The sequence below is a fragment of the Mercenaria mercenaria genome, chromosome 7 (genome assembly GCF_021730395.1).
Source record: "Mercenaria mercenaria strain notata chromosome 7, MADL_Memer_1, whole genome shotgun sequence".
In the NCBI taxonomy this organism is placed as follows: domain Eukaryota; kingdom Metazoa; phylum Mollusca; class Bivalvia; order Venerida; family Veneridae; genus Mercenaria; species Mercenaria mercenaria.
Genome location: NC_069367.1, coordinates 43,324,139 through 43,342,890, shown reverse-complemented (window position 1 = coordinate 43,342,890; position 18,752 = coordinate 43,324,139). Strand labels below are relative to the sequence as shown.

At 33.4% G+C, this 18,752-nt stretch overlaps 1 protein-coding gene across 3 annotated transcripts; it reads left to right on the top strand.

Annotated features, from left to right (window-relative positions):
- The first annotated feature begins 296 nt into the window (after positions 1-296).
- Positions 297-7,338, top strand: LOC123554282 (ankyrin repeat and SOCS box protein 13-like). 3 transcript variants are annotated; one of them, XM_045344316.2, is made up of 7 exons: positions 297-468; positions 1,136-1,307; positions 2,856-3,056; positions 4,128-4,310; positions 4,770-4,952; positions 5,929-6,052; positions 6,355-7,338. In XM_045344316.2, the coding sequence occupies exons 2-7, from the start codon at positions 1,140-1,142 to the stop codon at positions 6,795-6,797; spliced, it is 1,302 nt and encodes a 433-aa protein (XP_045200251.2). In that variant the 5' UTR covers positions 297-468; positions 1,136-1,139; the 3' UTR covers positions 6,798-7,338. The 3 variants fall into 3 exon arrangements, with proteins under 3 accessions (XP_045200251.2, XP_053404255.1, XP_053404256.1); XM_053548280.1 differs by having other exon boundaries at positions 299-468; positions 1,130-1,307; XM_053548281.1 differs by lacking the exon at positions 297-468 and adding an exon at positions 762-931 and having other exon boundaries at positions 1,130-1,307.
- Positions 7,339-18,752: the final 11,414 nt, after the last annotated feature.

The window sequence follows — 18,752 nt, the reverse complement described above, 5'->3', positions numbered from 1 at the left end:
TTATAACTAAATTGTTCATGACATTGAAATAACACTAAGTAGCTGTCTGGGACGTGAACTTTTGGAATATTTATTGTAACTACATGTACGTAACGATATGTGTTATCACCAGTGCACTTTTAGGCAAATATTGTCTCATTAAAGCTTGTATTCAAAAATTCTGTCACAACATCATAAATACATTCCAGGATGCATTAATAGTTGTCGTTGCAGTGTGAAGCGCTCTCTGTAGTGTCTCGGCGCGCTAACAGGTATATTCCCACGGAATATTTGTAAGCATTACCTGGTTATGATTAGGAACATATCTTGGCAATGTGTACAGGTACTGGAACACACTCTCCCGTAAGACTATGAGACGCAGATAAACAAAGAACGTGTACTTATATGTGCCAGAGGATTTTCGTACAGTTTTGTTTGTTTTCAAATGTGTGGATATTCGAGAAATTCCAAATGATTCTTTGTTCCTAGGTATGTATAGTTATTGTTTTATATCGTAACATGTGTTGCTATAACAACCTGAACTAACATGTACGTTACAATTAATCAGAACATTCAAGAAGAAAAGAAAAACAAGAAATTATACAACATCACATGCCTTCTTGTAAAGACGTAAATTAGAACATAAAAACACAACAAATGAAAGCAGTATTTAGTACATGACAGTGTACCTGCTCATGTTGTGTACTCGTCGTATAGTTAAATTAGAAGTAGGTCTGATGTGTGTGTGTTTGTTTTTGTTACTTATTTGATATTTCAGTGTTATACTTTTTAAAACGAGGCCGGGAATTAACGTTTCCTCCAAAGGTTAAAGGTCCAGAAGGCTTTTAATATGATTTAATATGATGTTAAAAACAGACAAGACAGCTGTCCAACTACAGAATATGGATAATTAAAAGCACGTGAATCTATACAGGCAAAGTCATAAAGGGAGGTAATCAAAACAATGAATTCAAAAATACTTTCTACTATGTTAATCAAATATTCAATCTTATAACACAAATATATGAGAAAGGAATTACCGAAAATAGGATTTAACAGAAAATTAATATATATTAAACGAATGCATTACGACTTTTGTTTATCATATTCCATTTTTCCAGCAAAAGAATTGTGTATATTTCTTTTCCAGCAAAAGAACCATGGATGCCGATATTTATAATGCTGTTCAGATGAACGATCCGTCAGGACTTCGACAACTATTGAATTCTGGCGGAGATGTGAACACACTTTATCAGGATCTGAGCTTGATTTCCACCAAGTCTATCCTCCACATGTGTTGCGAGAAAGGAAGAATTGACTGTGTTAAAGTACGTATGAAATTTTTTATCTTCGATTTAGATTATACGAACTATTTCCTTAGATAAAATGCTTATATAGGATGCTAATAAAAGTTTACAAATTTATTTGACTGAATTATAAAATCTGACTGTAAAACGTAAAAGAATATTCCACAGTTTAGATTTAATAAGAATGACAAATGAAGAAACACACATATGAATATCTTCCATTGACAGCAGATGAAGCCGATAATTAAGATTTCAACTAGATAACAGAGTTTAAGAAACATATCTGTCAAATGTTTACTGCCACTTTTCACTTACAACAGAAGAAAGGATAAGAAATAATTACAAAAGTTTCATATTTCCTTTATTTTTGATATTATCATAAAAGAATGACAAGGCGAAAAGGTAGATTTCTTCGGGCATGTATTTAGAAGTGTCTAAGTTACTGTTGTGAGTGATTGGCAGGTCGGTTGAGATATTAATTCGAATAGAGTACTTGTACTTTATACCTGCATATTTCCTAAATCTGCTAGATCTTAGTTGCTCCTCACCGATGTTGGTTCGAGCCTCGCTCGTGGTGTTAAATTCTTCGTATGAGGCAGACGTCCAGCTGGCTTACGGAAGGTCGGTAGTTCTACCTACGTATCCGCTCGTGATGAAATAATGCTCTGAGAGGCACCTGGGGTCTTCCTCCACCATGAAAGACTGGAATGTTGCCATATAACCTATAATTGTGTCCGTGTGACGTAAAAACCAAACAACAATAAAAAATGTTCCACTTCGTGTATGAGTACGTAAAGTTTATGCCTAGATATTTCTTGAATCTGGTATAACTTTTGTTGCTCTCTACACGTAAATGTACACTGTTTACAAGCTTTTGAGGAGCGTGTCCGTCATAAAGGTTTCCTACTACACACAACGGGTGCCTTTTGAACGATTATATAACACAACTATTTGCAAACGTGCACAAAACCTTCGAATTGCAAAACGTTCGAGTCTGCATATTTCAGACGATATTACTTTCTAACATTTAACCAAGACAGAACTGAATTATAGCCAATGTTTTGTTTTTCCAAGGTAGTTATTTCTTGGCTCAAGAGAAATCGTATTTGAAACTTGAAAATGTAAGCACTTTTCCAGGGTTAGAAATTCTTGGTTATTGCATATATTTCTTGTATTTAAAGTGTTGAATTTCTAAAAATATATATTTTGGAGGGTCGAGCTTTAAAAGAATCTATACCACATGGTAATCAAATGGAAATCAGTCAGTAATTCTTATCTACTGTCTCAATCATCCGTAATTTTATTTGATAGTCTGAAGCCTCTTGTTTGTTTTGGGAACCAAAGAAAGTTTATATACACATTTTTTTAATAATGAATTCAGATGTACCTCGAGCATTAGTAGGCTAAGCAATAACGTTGACTAAGACAGAAACACTCACAGAATTCTGGGTAACAGCCGGGCTTCCTGACTAAATACATAGATCTGGTGTTTGTCAAAGGGTTTCATTTAATATTTCTAAATGTGGTCACTTGGCATTTTGTATATGTTTTCAGTCCATGTCTTTACAGGTGCTTTTAGAGGAAGGGGCGAACCTAGCAGCACGTGATGCCTGGTACCAGACTCCGTTGATGTACTGTATGATCACGCAGTGGTACGAGATAGCGGAAATTCTGCTCAACCATGATCGAGATGTTATTGATATCGGGGATATGTACGGCAGGACAGCGTTACATATTGCCGTGAAAAATGCGGCAATCGAGGGTGTAGAGGTAACCAAATCGTCAAAACTAATTAATTATATAGATACTCCCTGAGTTTGATCAGATTTCATCTCATCTGAAATTGTTGGCATATCTTCGCTGCTAATACTAGATAAGAAGTGTATTTGTATCGTCTCCAAGCTTCAGTTAAATGTTTTGATTCACTAAATCCTGCTATTGTACTCGACATAACTCATTAGGTCCCAATGCTGGGTTTGATATTTTTTCTGCAAATAATGCGCTCGAATCATTTTGCATAAAATTTCTTTGCGCTAACAACTTACAATATTGAAAATACCAGGACAGTCTGTTGAACAACAAAAGATTGTCAGCGTTAGTCAGTTTATAACAATATGTTCTGCTGTCAATGGACAGTAAAACGACTTACTTTGTGTATTGCCAATACGTTCTAGCAAATCATTACAACAGACGTCCACAACTTGAGCGACTACTCCGCTAGCATGGTCATATACGTCTCTTTTGACATTTTGTTTATACTCTTTTATTTTCGCCCATCCGTTTCTGTCTTATTTCTTTGAAAAACAAAGATACAAGGTAAAAATATGAGAATTACTTTGGAGTTTGGAAATTGTCTTATTTTCTTTCCTTAAAGTATTTTAATACAAAAATCTCAGAGAAGCTATTTTCTGCGGAATACTGGGATCAGCTAGGGTCAGTGTATATTTCGTCGGGTAGCTGTTTTCATGTCCTCCAGGCTTTTTCTGAGATATTTCCAGATTAAGAAAAAACAGATTTGTGAAAGAAACAGAATTTAATTATAATTACTTGGTTTTATATGCAAGGTGTACAATTCAGTAAAGGCAAATATATATTCTAAAATAAATTCATAGAGATGAAAACAAATTGTATTCTACTCCAATACCACGCGGGACGTTTAAGTTTCTTCCAATATTTACTTTTGTTTGCGGGACCAGTTATGAACTTAAACATGTTGATCAATCTGATTATATTTGTACAAATATTTTATTATGATGATGATGATTATTATTATTATTATTATTATTATTATTATTATTATCATCATTATTATGTCGTTAATTATATCGCATATATTGCTAGCTTCTGTTGAGATACGGTGCGGAGGTAAATAACGTAGACGAGAAAGGTATTACACCCTTAAATTCTGTATGTGGCGATAAAGAGGTGTCAGCAAGTGACCTTGTCGAAATAGTCCGACTTCTACTGGAAGCAGGCGCTGACCCAAACTGTAAAGACTTCATGGAGGGGAGAACTGCGCTTCAGGTACAAACATTTAACTGCCGCGTTTTTTATTAGCAGTATTAAGTCCTATAATGTAATACGGGGCTTTGTAAAAGCCTTGTTTACGTGTAAGCATGAACCAAAATGCAAATTATTTATGGTATCGGAAATTGTAGGACTTGAAACCATTATTAAATTAGGCATGTAAGTGTGAAATGAATGGAAAAGAACAATTTGCTAGTCCATCGAAATAATCTGACTTTTCCCAAATAGACCCCGCTCACTAGGAAAACATCTTTAATCGCACTTAAATTGTCATGTATATAAAGAGGTTGGCGGATGTACACATGTAGAATTTGACTAAATGAGGTATTTGAACATTGGTAGCGGCAATGACAACAGTGAACATTAGACCAAAACCGAACACAACGAGCACATGGCAACAACATTCTATAGTCCCTTAGGAAGGGATTGTCTTACAATGGGTGATTAATTTTGCAGAGAGCAATGATAACCGGAAATGTAGAGGTGGTGCAGATGCTGATAGCAGCCGGTGCTCGAGTGAACACAATAGACAGCTGTGGACGGTGTCCTGTTACCAACATTCTGTGGTATCATAGGAAGCGGGGTGATTCTTCTGACGTAGATGATGACGTCATGATTATTATCATCATGTTGATACAGGTTTGTTGTAATATTATTATGTCCATTATGTCCAAATAGTGTATTTTGTTTTATAATGAACAATATTCTAGCATACTCACTGGTAAAAAGATAATCACGTACTGAACCCCTATATTTCTTTGGAGTGTCAGAAGACTCAGTAGAATTTCAATACGGCCGGTGATTATGGGTTAGGCTAAAAGTAAATTGTCGATACAACAACTCATTTGTTAGCTATTAGCTTCTGCCGTTTGGAGGCCGTAAAAATCTCCAATACTCTCACAAACATACTCAGTCAAATCGAGAATGTTAACAATGCTTTTTTGCTTAACTGTATAATTGTGAAGGATCTTCTTACATATAATATCAATATTTAAGTCCATTTTGGAAGTCGGCTTAAGCTGGTGAAGGGTTTTACATGTTCCATTACCTGTGAAGAACATGAAAAGAGTCTTTTGTACTCTCGCTTGGTTGCATTCTGTCCTTCCAATGGATCTTCTTACATATTTTATTTGTTAGTAACTCCTACGGAAACATGTGGGATCAATATGATGAATATTGGGACTAGACTGATGCCTCTCTCATTTATCATACTGATCCGACATATCCCACGAAGATCCGCTAACACACCCAACAATTAATAAAATTTTGTCTGTCATGAATTACATAGTTTTATAGCTAAAAGCTAAAAATTCATTAAAATCATTAACTAAGTTCAATGAGACGAAGACGAGAAGGAACATTAATTGTACATAATTTAAATAACTGAATTGTGATCAATACCGTATTTAGTGTTTATAAAATGAAGTTATACTTGATCATAAGCAGCATATAAATTTCAGCTTACATTGAATACTATATAATGTGTAACCTGGTGGTTATATACACGTGAGCTAAAAATTCAAACTCGAAAGCGATCCACCTATCATGTACTCGTGCCATTGTCTTAAGTGATATGAATAAAGGATATATGACTGAAGTTTTCTAACGTTTTCAGGCTGGAGCGAACCTAAACATCAGTAAATATGAGCACAGTAATGCCTTGTGCATGGCAACTATGTACCAGTGTACAAACCTAGTGCACTATTTGCTGTATAACGGCGCAGACCAAAATGTCGACTGTAAGTTTTAATATAAATGTTTGTTTTGTTACTGCTGTTGCTGCGGATGATACTGAGGAGTCAGATAAGGAGGAGGTGGGAGAGGAGGAGGAGGTGGGGGAGGAAAGGACTGAGTTACGTTACACTTGGAAAATTACATGATATATAAACATAATTCGGCGTGTATTCATTTCTTATGAATTTATTTGAAGCTGACCACTGTGTTTTACTAAGGGACACGGCTAAATGCTGTATTTAAAGTGTGTCGACGATGAAATACAACATGCTATGTATATCTTGATCAAGTTTCTTTTTTACTTCAGTTTATTGTGGTGTGACACCTCTTCAAATTGCTACAAGAAAAAGAGATCTGAAAACGATAAAGGTTTTATTAAACTGGAAAAGTGACTTGTACAGAAAAGGACGCGTTAAACGGGGAGAACTTGATTACCAAACTGATGTTTTTCATCTTGCTATTGACATAGGTGCTTTTGAAGTCGCAATGTTGTTAGTCGAAATCGGATATGATTTGACACGTGTTGATTACCTGACAGACTGGTCTATGTGTCCACCGGATTCTCTAATAGCGAACCAGGCTATGTTAGAGTACTTCCGCCAGGGCGCCAGGTTGGTCCAGAGCTTATTTAGACTATCAATATTTACAATTAGAAACACCTTCACAGAGAATATTCCTGAAAAGGCAGCACTGTTGCCGTTACCTAAACAGCTGATCAAAGCTGTTCAGTTAGAGGACGAACTAACCTAAGCTGCTCAATATAAACATGGTCAAGGATGAATACCATTCAATTTTCTTGTAAGTTCAATTTTCATCCGGTTCAAAATTAATCAAATGCAACTCCACAAAAATAGCTTAGAAATGTATAACTTACCTAAATCTGGCGTACTTTATTGATAGTAATTTTTCAACGACTTTTGCATACAATTTCCCCAGTTTTCTTAACATAATTCAAATTCATTTACAAGAACTGCAAGGGGTCATTTAAAAAGTTTTATCCCAGAAAGTAATCTCTTTCGTTCATGGTGTAAATTACGTATTACTTCAAATGAAAAGTTTGTTCATTGAATAATGTAAGGTACATAATTGTATCAGAGACAGTGCTATTTCGGAATAGACGAGCTATCTATATTTTCGTAATCATGACAATCAAATGGAAATATTTGCGACATTGTTTATTTTTATATTGTGGTAGACTAAGTGCTATTTCTTACACAGTTGTCATTTGTCATTTAAATAACAATTATATCATTTTCAGCTATACTATAATAAAGGGCTTTCAGCATGTTTACTTAGATTGTTGCTATTTTCTTTCCTTGAATTACCAAAAGTAAGCAGAATTGTTAACATCAATAACTAAGAAAGTTAAAGCTCACATTGCGAAGATGTAAAAAAATCTTATAAAGTTAAATTGATAAAAATAACAGGCCAAATAACACAGTGTTGTGACATTTGATTTCTTATGTATGTGAAATAATTTGTTTTTATTCCAACGTACTTGAAAATGCAGCTCTCTGGTCTGTTGGAGTCTGCAATTCAGAATGATGAATTATAAAATGTCCAATTTCAGTTCAGTTCTATGTTGTAACGCAATATTGTAATGACCATGACATTCCTTCAGTTTTTAAGACAACAAACTACACTGACTATGAAATCAAGTCAATTTGTATTATATCAAGGTAAAAGTTAATTAATTACATATTATTTACCAGCACAACTACATTCCACGTCAAAAAATATTATCTGCTGGAAAATGCCAATGCTGCACCAACACAAGACTTGAGGCCATCCAAAGAATTACTTTAACTATTGATATTACGCCACTAGTATACTACTCAAACATTTAAATGCATATATGCATTTTAAGCATTTTAAATCCATTGATTTACATATCGGATTGCCTGCCTGCAATCACCGAATACTGTACGTTGCTAAAGGAAAAGTAACCCGTTAATATTTCATTTGAGGAAAATCAAAGTTGCTTCTCATGTTCCTAGTACGTTTGGTTGAATGTCGTATCTCGGCAATTGTGTTTGAAATTAGTTATTTTGGCCGTTAAAATGTGTGTCCACTTGAACCGGGCTCAATATTTCGTGTAAATGAAAGACAGGCTGACGTATTTCTTCAAAGTTGGGACACTTGTAACCCCCCAGTCGACAAAAGACTTTTACAACGAACACGTGTGAGGCTGTTCAGAAAATTTCTTATACCAAACAACATAATTATTTTCTATACTACTTGTGCAATGACTTTTATGTGAGCTGTATAACTTACCTATGTTCACACAGAATAAATCTGACGCACTTTATTGATAGTAATTTTTCAACGACTTTTGCGTACAGTTTTCCCAGTTTTCTAAATATAACTCAAATTCATTTACAAGAATGACAAGGGGTCATTTAAAAGGTTTATTTCAGTAAGTAATCAGTTTCGTTCATGGTGTAAATTACGTATTACTTCAAATGAAAAGTTTGTTCATTGAATAATGTAATGTTCATAATTGTATCAGAGATAGTGCTATTTTCGCATTTTCGTTATTATGACAATCAAATGGAAAATGTTTCGACATTGTTTATTTTTATACTGTGGTAGTGCTATTTCTTTTACACTGGTCATTTGCCATTTAAATAATACTGATATCATTTTTAAACATAATATAATAAAGGGATTTCAGCTTGTTTACTTATATTGTTGCTATTATTTTCCCTTAAATTACCAAAAGTAAGAAGAATTGTTAACATCATTAACTAAGAAAGTTAAAGCTGACTTTTCGCAGTAAATAGACATTTCCAGGTACGGACAGAAACCCGGGGTGGGGGTTGTGGGTAGAAAAATATGTAAAACAATCAAAGTTTTATTGATAAAAAATAACAGGACAAATAACACAGTGTTGTGACATTTGATTTCTTTTGTATGTGAAATATTTTTTTTTATTCCAACGTACTTGAAAATGCAGCTATCTGATTGGTCTGTTGGAGTCCGCGATTCAGAATGATGAATTTCGAAATTTTCAATTTCACTTCAATTCTATGTTCTAACGTAATATTGTAAAGACTATGACATTCTTTCAGTTTTGAACATCAAATTCATGTGACCATAAAGTACACTATGAAATACCTTCAACTCAACCTGTATCATACAACCGGAACAAATTAATTAATTACTTTTTTTACAAGCACATCTACATCTTAAAATACTTAAAATACTATCTGCTTAGGTCATACCAAATTGATATGTCGTTCGTCGGAACTACCGCATCAAAAATTTCATTCCCGAAAAAAAAAATAAAAATTACCCCCCCCACGTACTAAAAAATCTTCGAAAAAAAAAATTGTTCATTACGCGCGGTCCGGAATAATAACGGCAAAAAAGGTTTTATCGCTTTTTTTAAAGCGTCAAAGGGATAATTTACGGATTTCATGCGTCCGTAATACATGTAGCTGATGATCCAAACTCAAAAAGTCAGGAATTATGTGTTGTTTCATTATTTTGTTTTAAATCGGAGTGTCTGTGTTAGTGCCACACAGCCTTCGATGTGCCGGGAGGTAATGAAATAGCACATTCTACTTTTGCTCAATACAGTGAAAAGAACGAAGCCCGACTTGTAAGACGTGCACGGGGGCGCAGTTAAAAATATTTGGAAATATTGTTTCAGATATAAAGTTTTCAAACCATTTGTTATCAGTTGTTTAATTCAGCATGTTAGATCTAGAGCCCAAAGCTGAGGCCAACTACTATCTTAAAAAAAAATTTGTTCACAGATCCTGACCGACCTATCACATTGTCTCGGCCTAAATCTTTTTGAACGTAACTTTTTTAGTACAGTAGTCAGATATTCTATCAAAACGCATTTAGTCAATTTAAAAAATTGTTTAGCTTTTCAAATAAGTAGTTTGATATGAAAATAATTTCAAACAAAATCTGTCCTTTTGTAGCCCCAGTTTTGCCTGTTTGACACATGATATATATTTAAAATTGGCTGTAAATTATTGAACGAAAAAACTGGAAAAAACAGACTCCCCAACTCTAAATTTCAAGCTCATCAAAGAACAACAACAACACTTTTAAGGGGTGGCCATATTGGGATCATTCTTTTTCCGTCTGTTATTATTTTGCCTGAAATGAATCTCTACCACAAAAGCTTAAGCTAGCCTGATCATGATCTGTTTTAAAAAATAATTTAATTATTCCCCAAAAGGGGTTCGAGCAATGTTTTTAAGCATCTGTATGCCCAACCCCGTTTGGTCTCACTGGTCAAGTGTTATTACTTTCCCTGTCACCTCTATGGTTGGATTCCACTAGGGCACCAATTTGTTCATGTGTGAAAGCCATCTAACTGTGTTTCAGAAGAAATGTTATTCCACACAATTCATGTGCCTGTTTTGTCTTAAAATTCCTCATCTTGCCATTAAATAGGCACGTCTTCAGAATTAATGTAGAAAAATCAAAATTTAAAAATAAGACACTCATTTCTTAGTAATTAAAATTACAAAATAAAAAAAAAGATGATTCAGTGAGTTTTGCAAGAAATTTATTTGCAAAATCATTCATGTAAGTCTTTAAAAAACATATAGGAAAAAAGCTATATATTGTGTACCCACACTGAAATTTTTATTTCTGTGTTATTTCTATAGAAATGTTAACTTTATAATATAATCATAAACCCGCCCCCTCAAGGTTCGTGGTGGGGAAAAAAATAAAAAAAGCCCGCTCGCTCCATGTAAAATCTACCGCCTCTGAAAAAATCAAAATTGAGAAAAAAATAAATAAAATAAAAATTTCGCTCGCCCGCTCCTATTTTTTTGAAAATTTTCCGAAGAACTATTAATCAATTTGGTATGGCCTTAAAGTGCAAATGCTGCACCAACACAAGTCTTAACGCCGGGCAAAGTATTACTTTAACTATTAATATTACGCCACAAGTACACTACTCAAACCATTTATATCAAAGGAACGTATAATTGATATCCATTGATCGCCTGTCTACAACCACCGGATACTGTTCGTTGCTAAAGGAAAAGTAACCCGTCCATATTTCATTCGAGGAAAATCAAAGTTGCTTCCCATGTTCCTAGTACGTTGATTGTCGTATCTCGGCAATGGATGATGTCAAAATGTGTTTCTTTTATTGGAATTAGTTATTTTGACAGTTAAAATGTGTGTCCACTTGAACCGGGCTGAACATTTCGTGTAAATGAAAGACAGGCTGACGCATATTTTCAAAGTGGGCACTTGTAAGTCGCCAGACGAAAAAGACTTGCAGAATGAACACATATGAGGCTATTCAGAAAATTTCTTATACCAACACCATAATTATGTGAGCTGTATAACTTACCTATGTTCGCACAGAGTTAATCTGACATACTTTATTGATAATAATTTTTCAACGACTTTTGCGTAAAATTTTCCCAGTTTTCTAAACATAAATCATATCCATTTACAAGAATTACGAGGTTTTATCTAAGTAAGTAATCTGTTTCGTTCATGGTGCAAATTACGTATTACTTCAAATGAAAAGTTTGTTCATTGAATAATGTAATGTTCATAATTGTATCAGAGATAGTGCTATTCCTTAATAGACGAGCTGACCTTTCTTTCGTAATCATGAAAATCAAATGGAAATGTTTTCGACATTGTTTATTAGCTCGACTATTCGAAGATTATCTATTCTATTCTAATATCTAATAGCTATTCTACACACCCTGGCGTCGGCGTCACACCCAGGTTAAAGTTTTGCATGCAAGAACATATGGCTATCATTTAAAGGCTTCTTTTTCTAGGTCAATTACCAATATCACTGGGTCAAGTTTCTTAACTCTGACATGTATTTTGCTAAATTATACCAACTTTTGGACTTAGGAAATCCTGGTTAAAGTTTTACATGCAAGTTACTATCTCCAAAACTAATGCAGATATTGAATTAAAACTTCACATATGTCTTCGGGGTTATAAAACTAGGTGATAGCATCGAGAGTCATAACTAACATTCATTTTGGCCAAATTATGCTCCCCTTTTGGACTCAGAAAATCCTGATTTAACTTATTTTTTTTTATTTTTCTAGGTCAATTTCCAACCTCACGTGGTCTAGTCTCATTGCTCTAACATGTATTTTTGGCAAAGTATGCCCCATTGTGGACTTAAAATATCCTGGTTAAAGTTTTACATACAAGTTACTATCTCCAACACTAATGCAGATATTGAATTAAAACTTCACATATGTCTTCGAGGTTATAAAACTAGGTGATAGCATCAAAAGCTATAACTCTGACCTGCATTTTGGCCAAATTATGCCCCCTTTTGGACTTAGAAAATCGTGGTTAAAGTTTTGCGTGCAAGTACATATGGCTATCATTTAAAGGCATATAGCTTTGAAAGTTATTTCTTCTTTTTCTAGGTCAATTACCAACCTCACGAGGTCAAGTCCCATTAGTCTGACATGTCTTTTGGCCAAATTATGCCCACTTCTGGACTTAGAAAAGCCTGGTTAAAGTTTTGTGTGCACTGAAGTACATACAGCTGTTACTTAAACGCATATAACTTTGAAACTTATTTTTTTTTCTTTTTCTAGGTCAATTTCCAACCTCACGTGGTCTAGTCTCATTGCTCTAACATGTATTTGTAGCAAATTATGCCCCATTTTGGACTTAAAATATCCTGGTTAAAGTTTTGCATGCAAGTTACTATCTCCAAAACTAATGAAGATATTAGATATAAGGTTATAAATCTAGTTGAAAGTATCAAATCCTATAAATCTGACATGTATTTTGTTTTTATATTGTGATAGTGCTATTTCTTACACAGTTGTCATTTGTCATTTAAATAATAATTATATCATTTTAAACATAATATAATAAAAGGCTTTCAGCTTGCCTTCTTAGATTGTAGCTATTATTTTCCCTTGAATTACAAAAAGTAAGCAGAATTGTTAACATCAACATCTTAAATAAGTTAAAGCTCACTTTTCGCAGTAAATAGACATTTCAAAATACGGACAGGATCGACGGGTGGGGGTAGAAAAAAGATGTAAAACAATCTTAAAGTTATTTTAATAGAAAATAACAAGTCAAATAACACAGTGTTGTGACATTTGATTTCTTATGTATGTCTGCGATTCAGAATGATGAATTATGAAATGTTCGTTTTCAATTCAGTTCTATGTCCTAACGTAATATTGCAATGACCATGACATTCTTTTAGTTTTGAAAACAACAAACTACACTGACTATGAAATCAACGCAATCTGTATTATATCAAGGTAAAAGTTAATTAATTACATATTATTTATCAGCACAACTACACCCCACATCATAAAATACTATCTGCTGGGAAATGCCAATGCTGCACCAACACAAGACTTAATGCCAGGAAAAGTATTACTTTAACTGTTGATGTTACGCAACAAGTATACTACCCAAAATATTTGATGAATATTTGCATTTTAAGCATTTTATATAAAAGAAACGAATAAATATGAATACATTTTGATATCGATATTAATCTACACACACCGGAATACCGAATATTATGAATATACTGTACATTGCTAAAGGAAAAGTAACCCGTCATTATTTCATTTTAGGAAAATCAAAGTTGCTTCCCCTGTTCCTAGTGCGTTTATCTTCGCGGTGGATAATGTCAGAATGTGTTTCTTTAATTGAAATCAGTTGTTTTGACCGTTAAAATTTGTGTCCACTTGAACCGGTCTCAACATTTCGTGTAAATGAAAAACAGGCTGACGTTTATCTTCAAAGTGTGGACACTTGTAACTCGCGAGCCGACAAAAGACTTGTATGTAACGAAAAAATATGAGGCTGTTCAGAAAATTTCTCATACCAGCATCATAATTATTATCTATACTAGTTGTGAAATTACTTTTATGTGTAAAAAATATTAAGGTGATATTGAACAAGACTCCGTCTTTTATATCACGCTCTTTATTATACATTTGAGACGCGCCATGAGATAATCATCATAGCGGCTATGCGACCAGCATGGATCTGGACCAGCCTGTGCATCCAGGATCCATGCTGTTCGCTAACGGTGTCTCTAATTGCAATAGGGTTTGAAAGCGAACAGTATGGATCCTGACCAGACTGCGCGGAAGCTGGGCTGGGTCCATGCTGGTCGCAAATGCACTATGTTGGTTTTCTCATGGTGCGGCTCAATTTGTGTTAATAGATTTTTACAATAATTACTCAGGGCCTGATTACCGAGATTAAAAATGCATATTCTAATTAATATAGTAGTTAGTTTATACTACAGACTTTTGTATAAGATAACATGAAACAAAGAATTAAGTTGTGAATGGTTCAGGATATAAAAATGTAACAAAAAATCTGGCAAAACATGTAAGAAGTGAAAACTTAAAATGAATCTAGTTTCTCAATTTTCGTCTCCTAATATAAACAGACACTTGGTTTTGGACAATGAAAATAATTTTACATATAAACCATTTCCAAATTACCCAATGCTGCCAATCAATGCTGATATTATCTTTACTTAAGAGCCAGTTTGGCTTTTACAACTTGAATTACCCAACGTGGCGCCTGAAGTTTTCATAGAGCATGCTAATTAACTAACGTTTTATTTTTGAATAAACTTATGAACAGATCCCAAAACAGAGAAATTAGTAGATGGCTTGACTTACGGGCTGATAAATTCTAAACGTAACATTGGGTAGATTTAAACACTTGAGCATAGAAAACGACCCGTGCTTTCCAAATTGCTACTTTATTGGCAGTGTTACGTGGCAATACATTTTACAAATAACTGATAAATTTTATATATATTATGCAAATTATGCCATGTATAAAGTTTGACATTTTCCAGTCGTATCCATAATATTTCGTATTTTTTATGTAAGAACAATAAAATCTTATCCGTGTTGAGTTTTTAAGTGCTACTCAACTTGTATATTCGCCTATTCCGAGAGCTTGGACAGATGGTTGGAATACAGGAATGCGTTCTGGTAACAACATTATTTTCTGTATCTGTGTGAAGGCAGGCGGATACATATGCAGTACTGGTTATTCATCTATCATAATAAAAGATTTAGACCTATGTCAGAAAAAAAGAATAACGAAATCTTACGATTGAAATATATTGTAATAATACTAAACAAAGCATTTGTTTTGTAAATGTGGTACAAAAATGATGATAATCATAAAACATACAATGGTTAAACTTCCTTTCATTATACTTTCATAAGAGATTTGAATAGCGAATCAGCACATTATTTTTCTAATTACCTCCCTTTAAAGGCTATAGTCCTTCTTTTGTTTACTATATTACAGCCAGTCAACGCATGGGATAGCCAAAGGGTTGTTATTTCTTGCAGGTGATCTTTATTTACAAAACTGGATACGTTTCGGATCGAAACTCACATGTTGTCTTTTATACATGTTTTCCTGTATATTCTTAACTCTGAAAGTTTTCATATAAAATAAAATGTTTTTGAACACCAAATATTCTAAACACAACAGAAATATAAGTGAAGAGTATCCCTGAAATGTGCCACTGTTCCTGAAATGCATAAGTAGGTGTAAAGCGGAATATCAGTATTTATGCATGAAGTCATATGTATTAACTAAACACGATTCGATTAAGTCATTGCAAACCTCTATGGGTATATTAATGAGTGACAAATGCTTATTTCAGTCAATAAATTTTCAGTAAACTCCCCTTTGAATAATAAATTGTTCAAATTGAATGATGGACCAGTCTATTACAGAAATTTGGCAGAGTAAGGGTACAGGGGCCAGACGTATTATCAGCTACGATTCAAAAGGAAGATTACAAAATCCAAAAAGTTAACAGTTTCCTGTAACAAACAATAAACAGGAAGTATTTGAGTTTGATATTCAAAAATTGTAAATGTAATTTATTTCAAAATTTGACTTTTAAACATCCTTAGTAAAGCATGCAGCTGAGATTTATGTGGCATTTTTTTGCCCAAAATCTTTTCATTTTAACATTTGTTTACAAAATATAATTGGATACTTGTAAAAGGTAGGGTCGTTTTTTTCTATATTTAAAGTGTTGTATGAATTATGATGTGGCTATATAATATGGTAAACGTTCATCAAATGTTTATGTGTAATTATGTTGTAGAAAGTGCTTCCAAGTGAAACAATAATTGTATAATTTGTTTCAGCCGTTATGTCTATAAGAAAATGTTTAAAACAGTCAAGTATGCAATAATTGTAATGATATTTTGTGTAAGTTCTTTCCGCATGAAGAAGGTACAGTACTATTGCGGCTCTGGTATATAGATAGATGTGCAGTAGAGTAAACGAATTATATGGCGATAGAATTTTTTTTACATACGCAGTATTTATTTAAAGCCTTTGAGAACAGTAATAAAGTGTTTGTTTGTTTGTTTTGGGTTTAACGCCGTTTTTCAACAGTATAAAGCGTACTTTGAAAAACTGCATCAAATTTCATACTGGAACACCGGACCTAGCTCTTTGTTAGGAAAGTTTACATTTGTATGGCGAGGTACAATTTTGTACGCGCAGGTATATTTTTGTATAGAATTGTACGTGTAGGTATAAAGTTGTATGTGCAGGTATAAAGGTGTATTGTGCAAGTATAAAATTGTACGTGCAGGTATAAACGTATACGTGAATATATGAAAAAGTGTACGTTCTGGTATAAAATTGTGCCACTACGTACAATTTTATACCTGCACGTATAAAAAGATTTTTAGCTGCAGATATAAATTATACCTACACGTACATGTTTGATTTGAACCTGCAGGTGTAACAGTTAGATAGATTCTTTTATTTCCTCCATTCTTGAAGAGCATACATTTGATTTTTATATTCTGCCCGGCCAAGATACATGTAGAGCATAAATATAAAGTATAAATTTTATAAACACAAACATATAAGTAATGAAAAATGTAATAAAATGTTGCTTAAATGTGACTGACCGCATTTAATTACTGTTTTCCTGAGTGATACTTCAACCAGTTTTTTGTTTTGCAATTTTCTCGTGTTTACGTAGAAACAAAAACACACAGAGATCTTGTAGATCGTCTGATTATATTTTCTTTTCCTTAAAATTGTTTTAACGATGTATTTTATCACGGAAGAAAAGTGTAATTTAGGGAGATCGCTTTGAGATAATCTTGAGGAAGTTTTATGTCTATTATTCTTCACTTTAACACAGAAACTTCACATTTAAAAGGATACATAGGTAAAAGTGTAGATGAAAAATCTTTGTATGAACTATAATTCCAGGTTTAGTTAAAAAAGATATATATTATATGATCTTTTTTTTACTTTGACGATGTGGGAACCTGTTCGAAAACAAATATATACAAAAAATGAAGTAATAAAAAAGCGTACAAGCACGACTTACGATTGTCTCCCAGCACAGATTTTGAGACCACACAGATTTTGAGACTTACGATTGTCTCCCAGTACAAATTTTCTTGTTATAACGTTGAACTTTATTATTATTGTATTATTTCCTTTTTTGTAACGCAAGCGCAATTTTACCTTGTCCATTTTTCTTCTATCAATTTTATCATGGATGTTGCACGGTTTTGATTGAAATTGATCAGGCAAAGTAGAATCAATAATGTGCAGTTTATGCCAGAGACTGCACATTTGTTTGATAGATACTGCCAGTGTTTGTTTACGTCTTACTCATGTCTGGAATTAAACATGACGGTATTTAACTTCTCCGATTTTTCTTAATATTCATTTAATATACCGGTATTTCTTTGTTTATTTTATTACCACGTTTTAAGGATAGAAAGCTCCGATTTTTGTTCATCATATACGGAATTTGAGCTTTAAAGGAAGGACATTAATTTTATTGCGGTTATAACATGTGGGTAGGTTTAAAGTGTTATTCAGGTAAAAAAGTAACATTCTTACAGGCTGATTTTTCTCTCCATTATACTTTTTTGTTACATTAACTGGCGAACCATTTTAGCTCTTTTGAGGCTCAACTGATTCCATGCAGCTGACCTATTGAAAGGGATACAATCGTTTGAATTATTCAAACTATACAAATTTACAAAAACATACAAAAAATAACACATTTTGATGAGAAAATGTAAATATTTTAAACAATTCACATGTAAACATTTAGTATTATATTTATACTATGACAGCGTATTTTAATTGAATACACGTGTTTCTAACAGCTCTTTAATATAAATCACATGAAAATTTACTGTTTTCTGTCTTTTTTCATGAACTGTTTTAGTTGTCTGTATAATTATGGTAAATTACAAATGAAAAAAAATCAAACAAAGTCGTACATTCGCAACAACAGAAGCTGACACTTCTGGTCGATAAAGGATCGCCATCATGACAGCACTCTTTGTTTCAATTTAAACAATTCACATGAAAACATATGCTCTTTCAATTTCGATAATACATTCTAGAGAATTCTGCAGTTTATTACAAAACATTACATGAAATCCTCTTTTCAAGTGTAACTTTTATGGAAAAATCTTCAGTATATTATTCAGCCCTGCAATGCCATTTTCGTCCTCTCGGGACAAATTTCCATTTTATTGCAACCGTTTGCTCAACGGGCAGGGTTATTATTGATATTACATTTGGTATAATAACAAAGCCTCCATTATTCCCTTGTCCAGTGGGAAATACAAGATGCATATTAGAAAATTTTGAAAAAACATTATCATTATGTTTGTTCTTGTCTTATTGACTTAACTTTGGGCA

Excerpts from the sequence above, each read along its gene's own strand:
- LOC123554282 (XM_045344316.2), top strand. The coding sequence starts at position 1,140 with ATGGATGCCGATATTTATAATGCTGTTCAGATGAACGATCCGTCAGGA. Across the intron at positions 3,057-4,127 it reads CGGCAATCGAGGGTGTAGAG|CTTCTGTTGAGATACGGTGC; the intron begins GTAACCAAATCG and ends ATATATTGCTAG. Across the intron at positions 6,053-6,354 it reads CGCAGACCAAAATGTCGACT|TTTATTGTGGTGTGACACCT; the intron begins GTAAGTTTTAAT and ends TTTTTACTTCAG.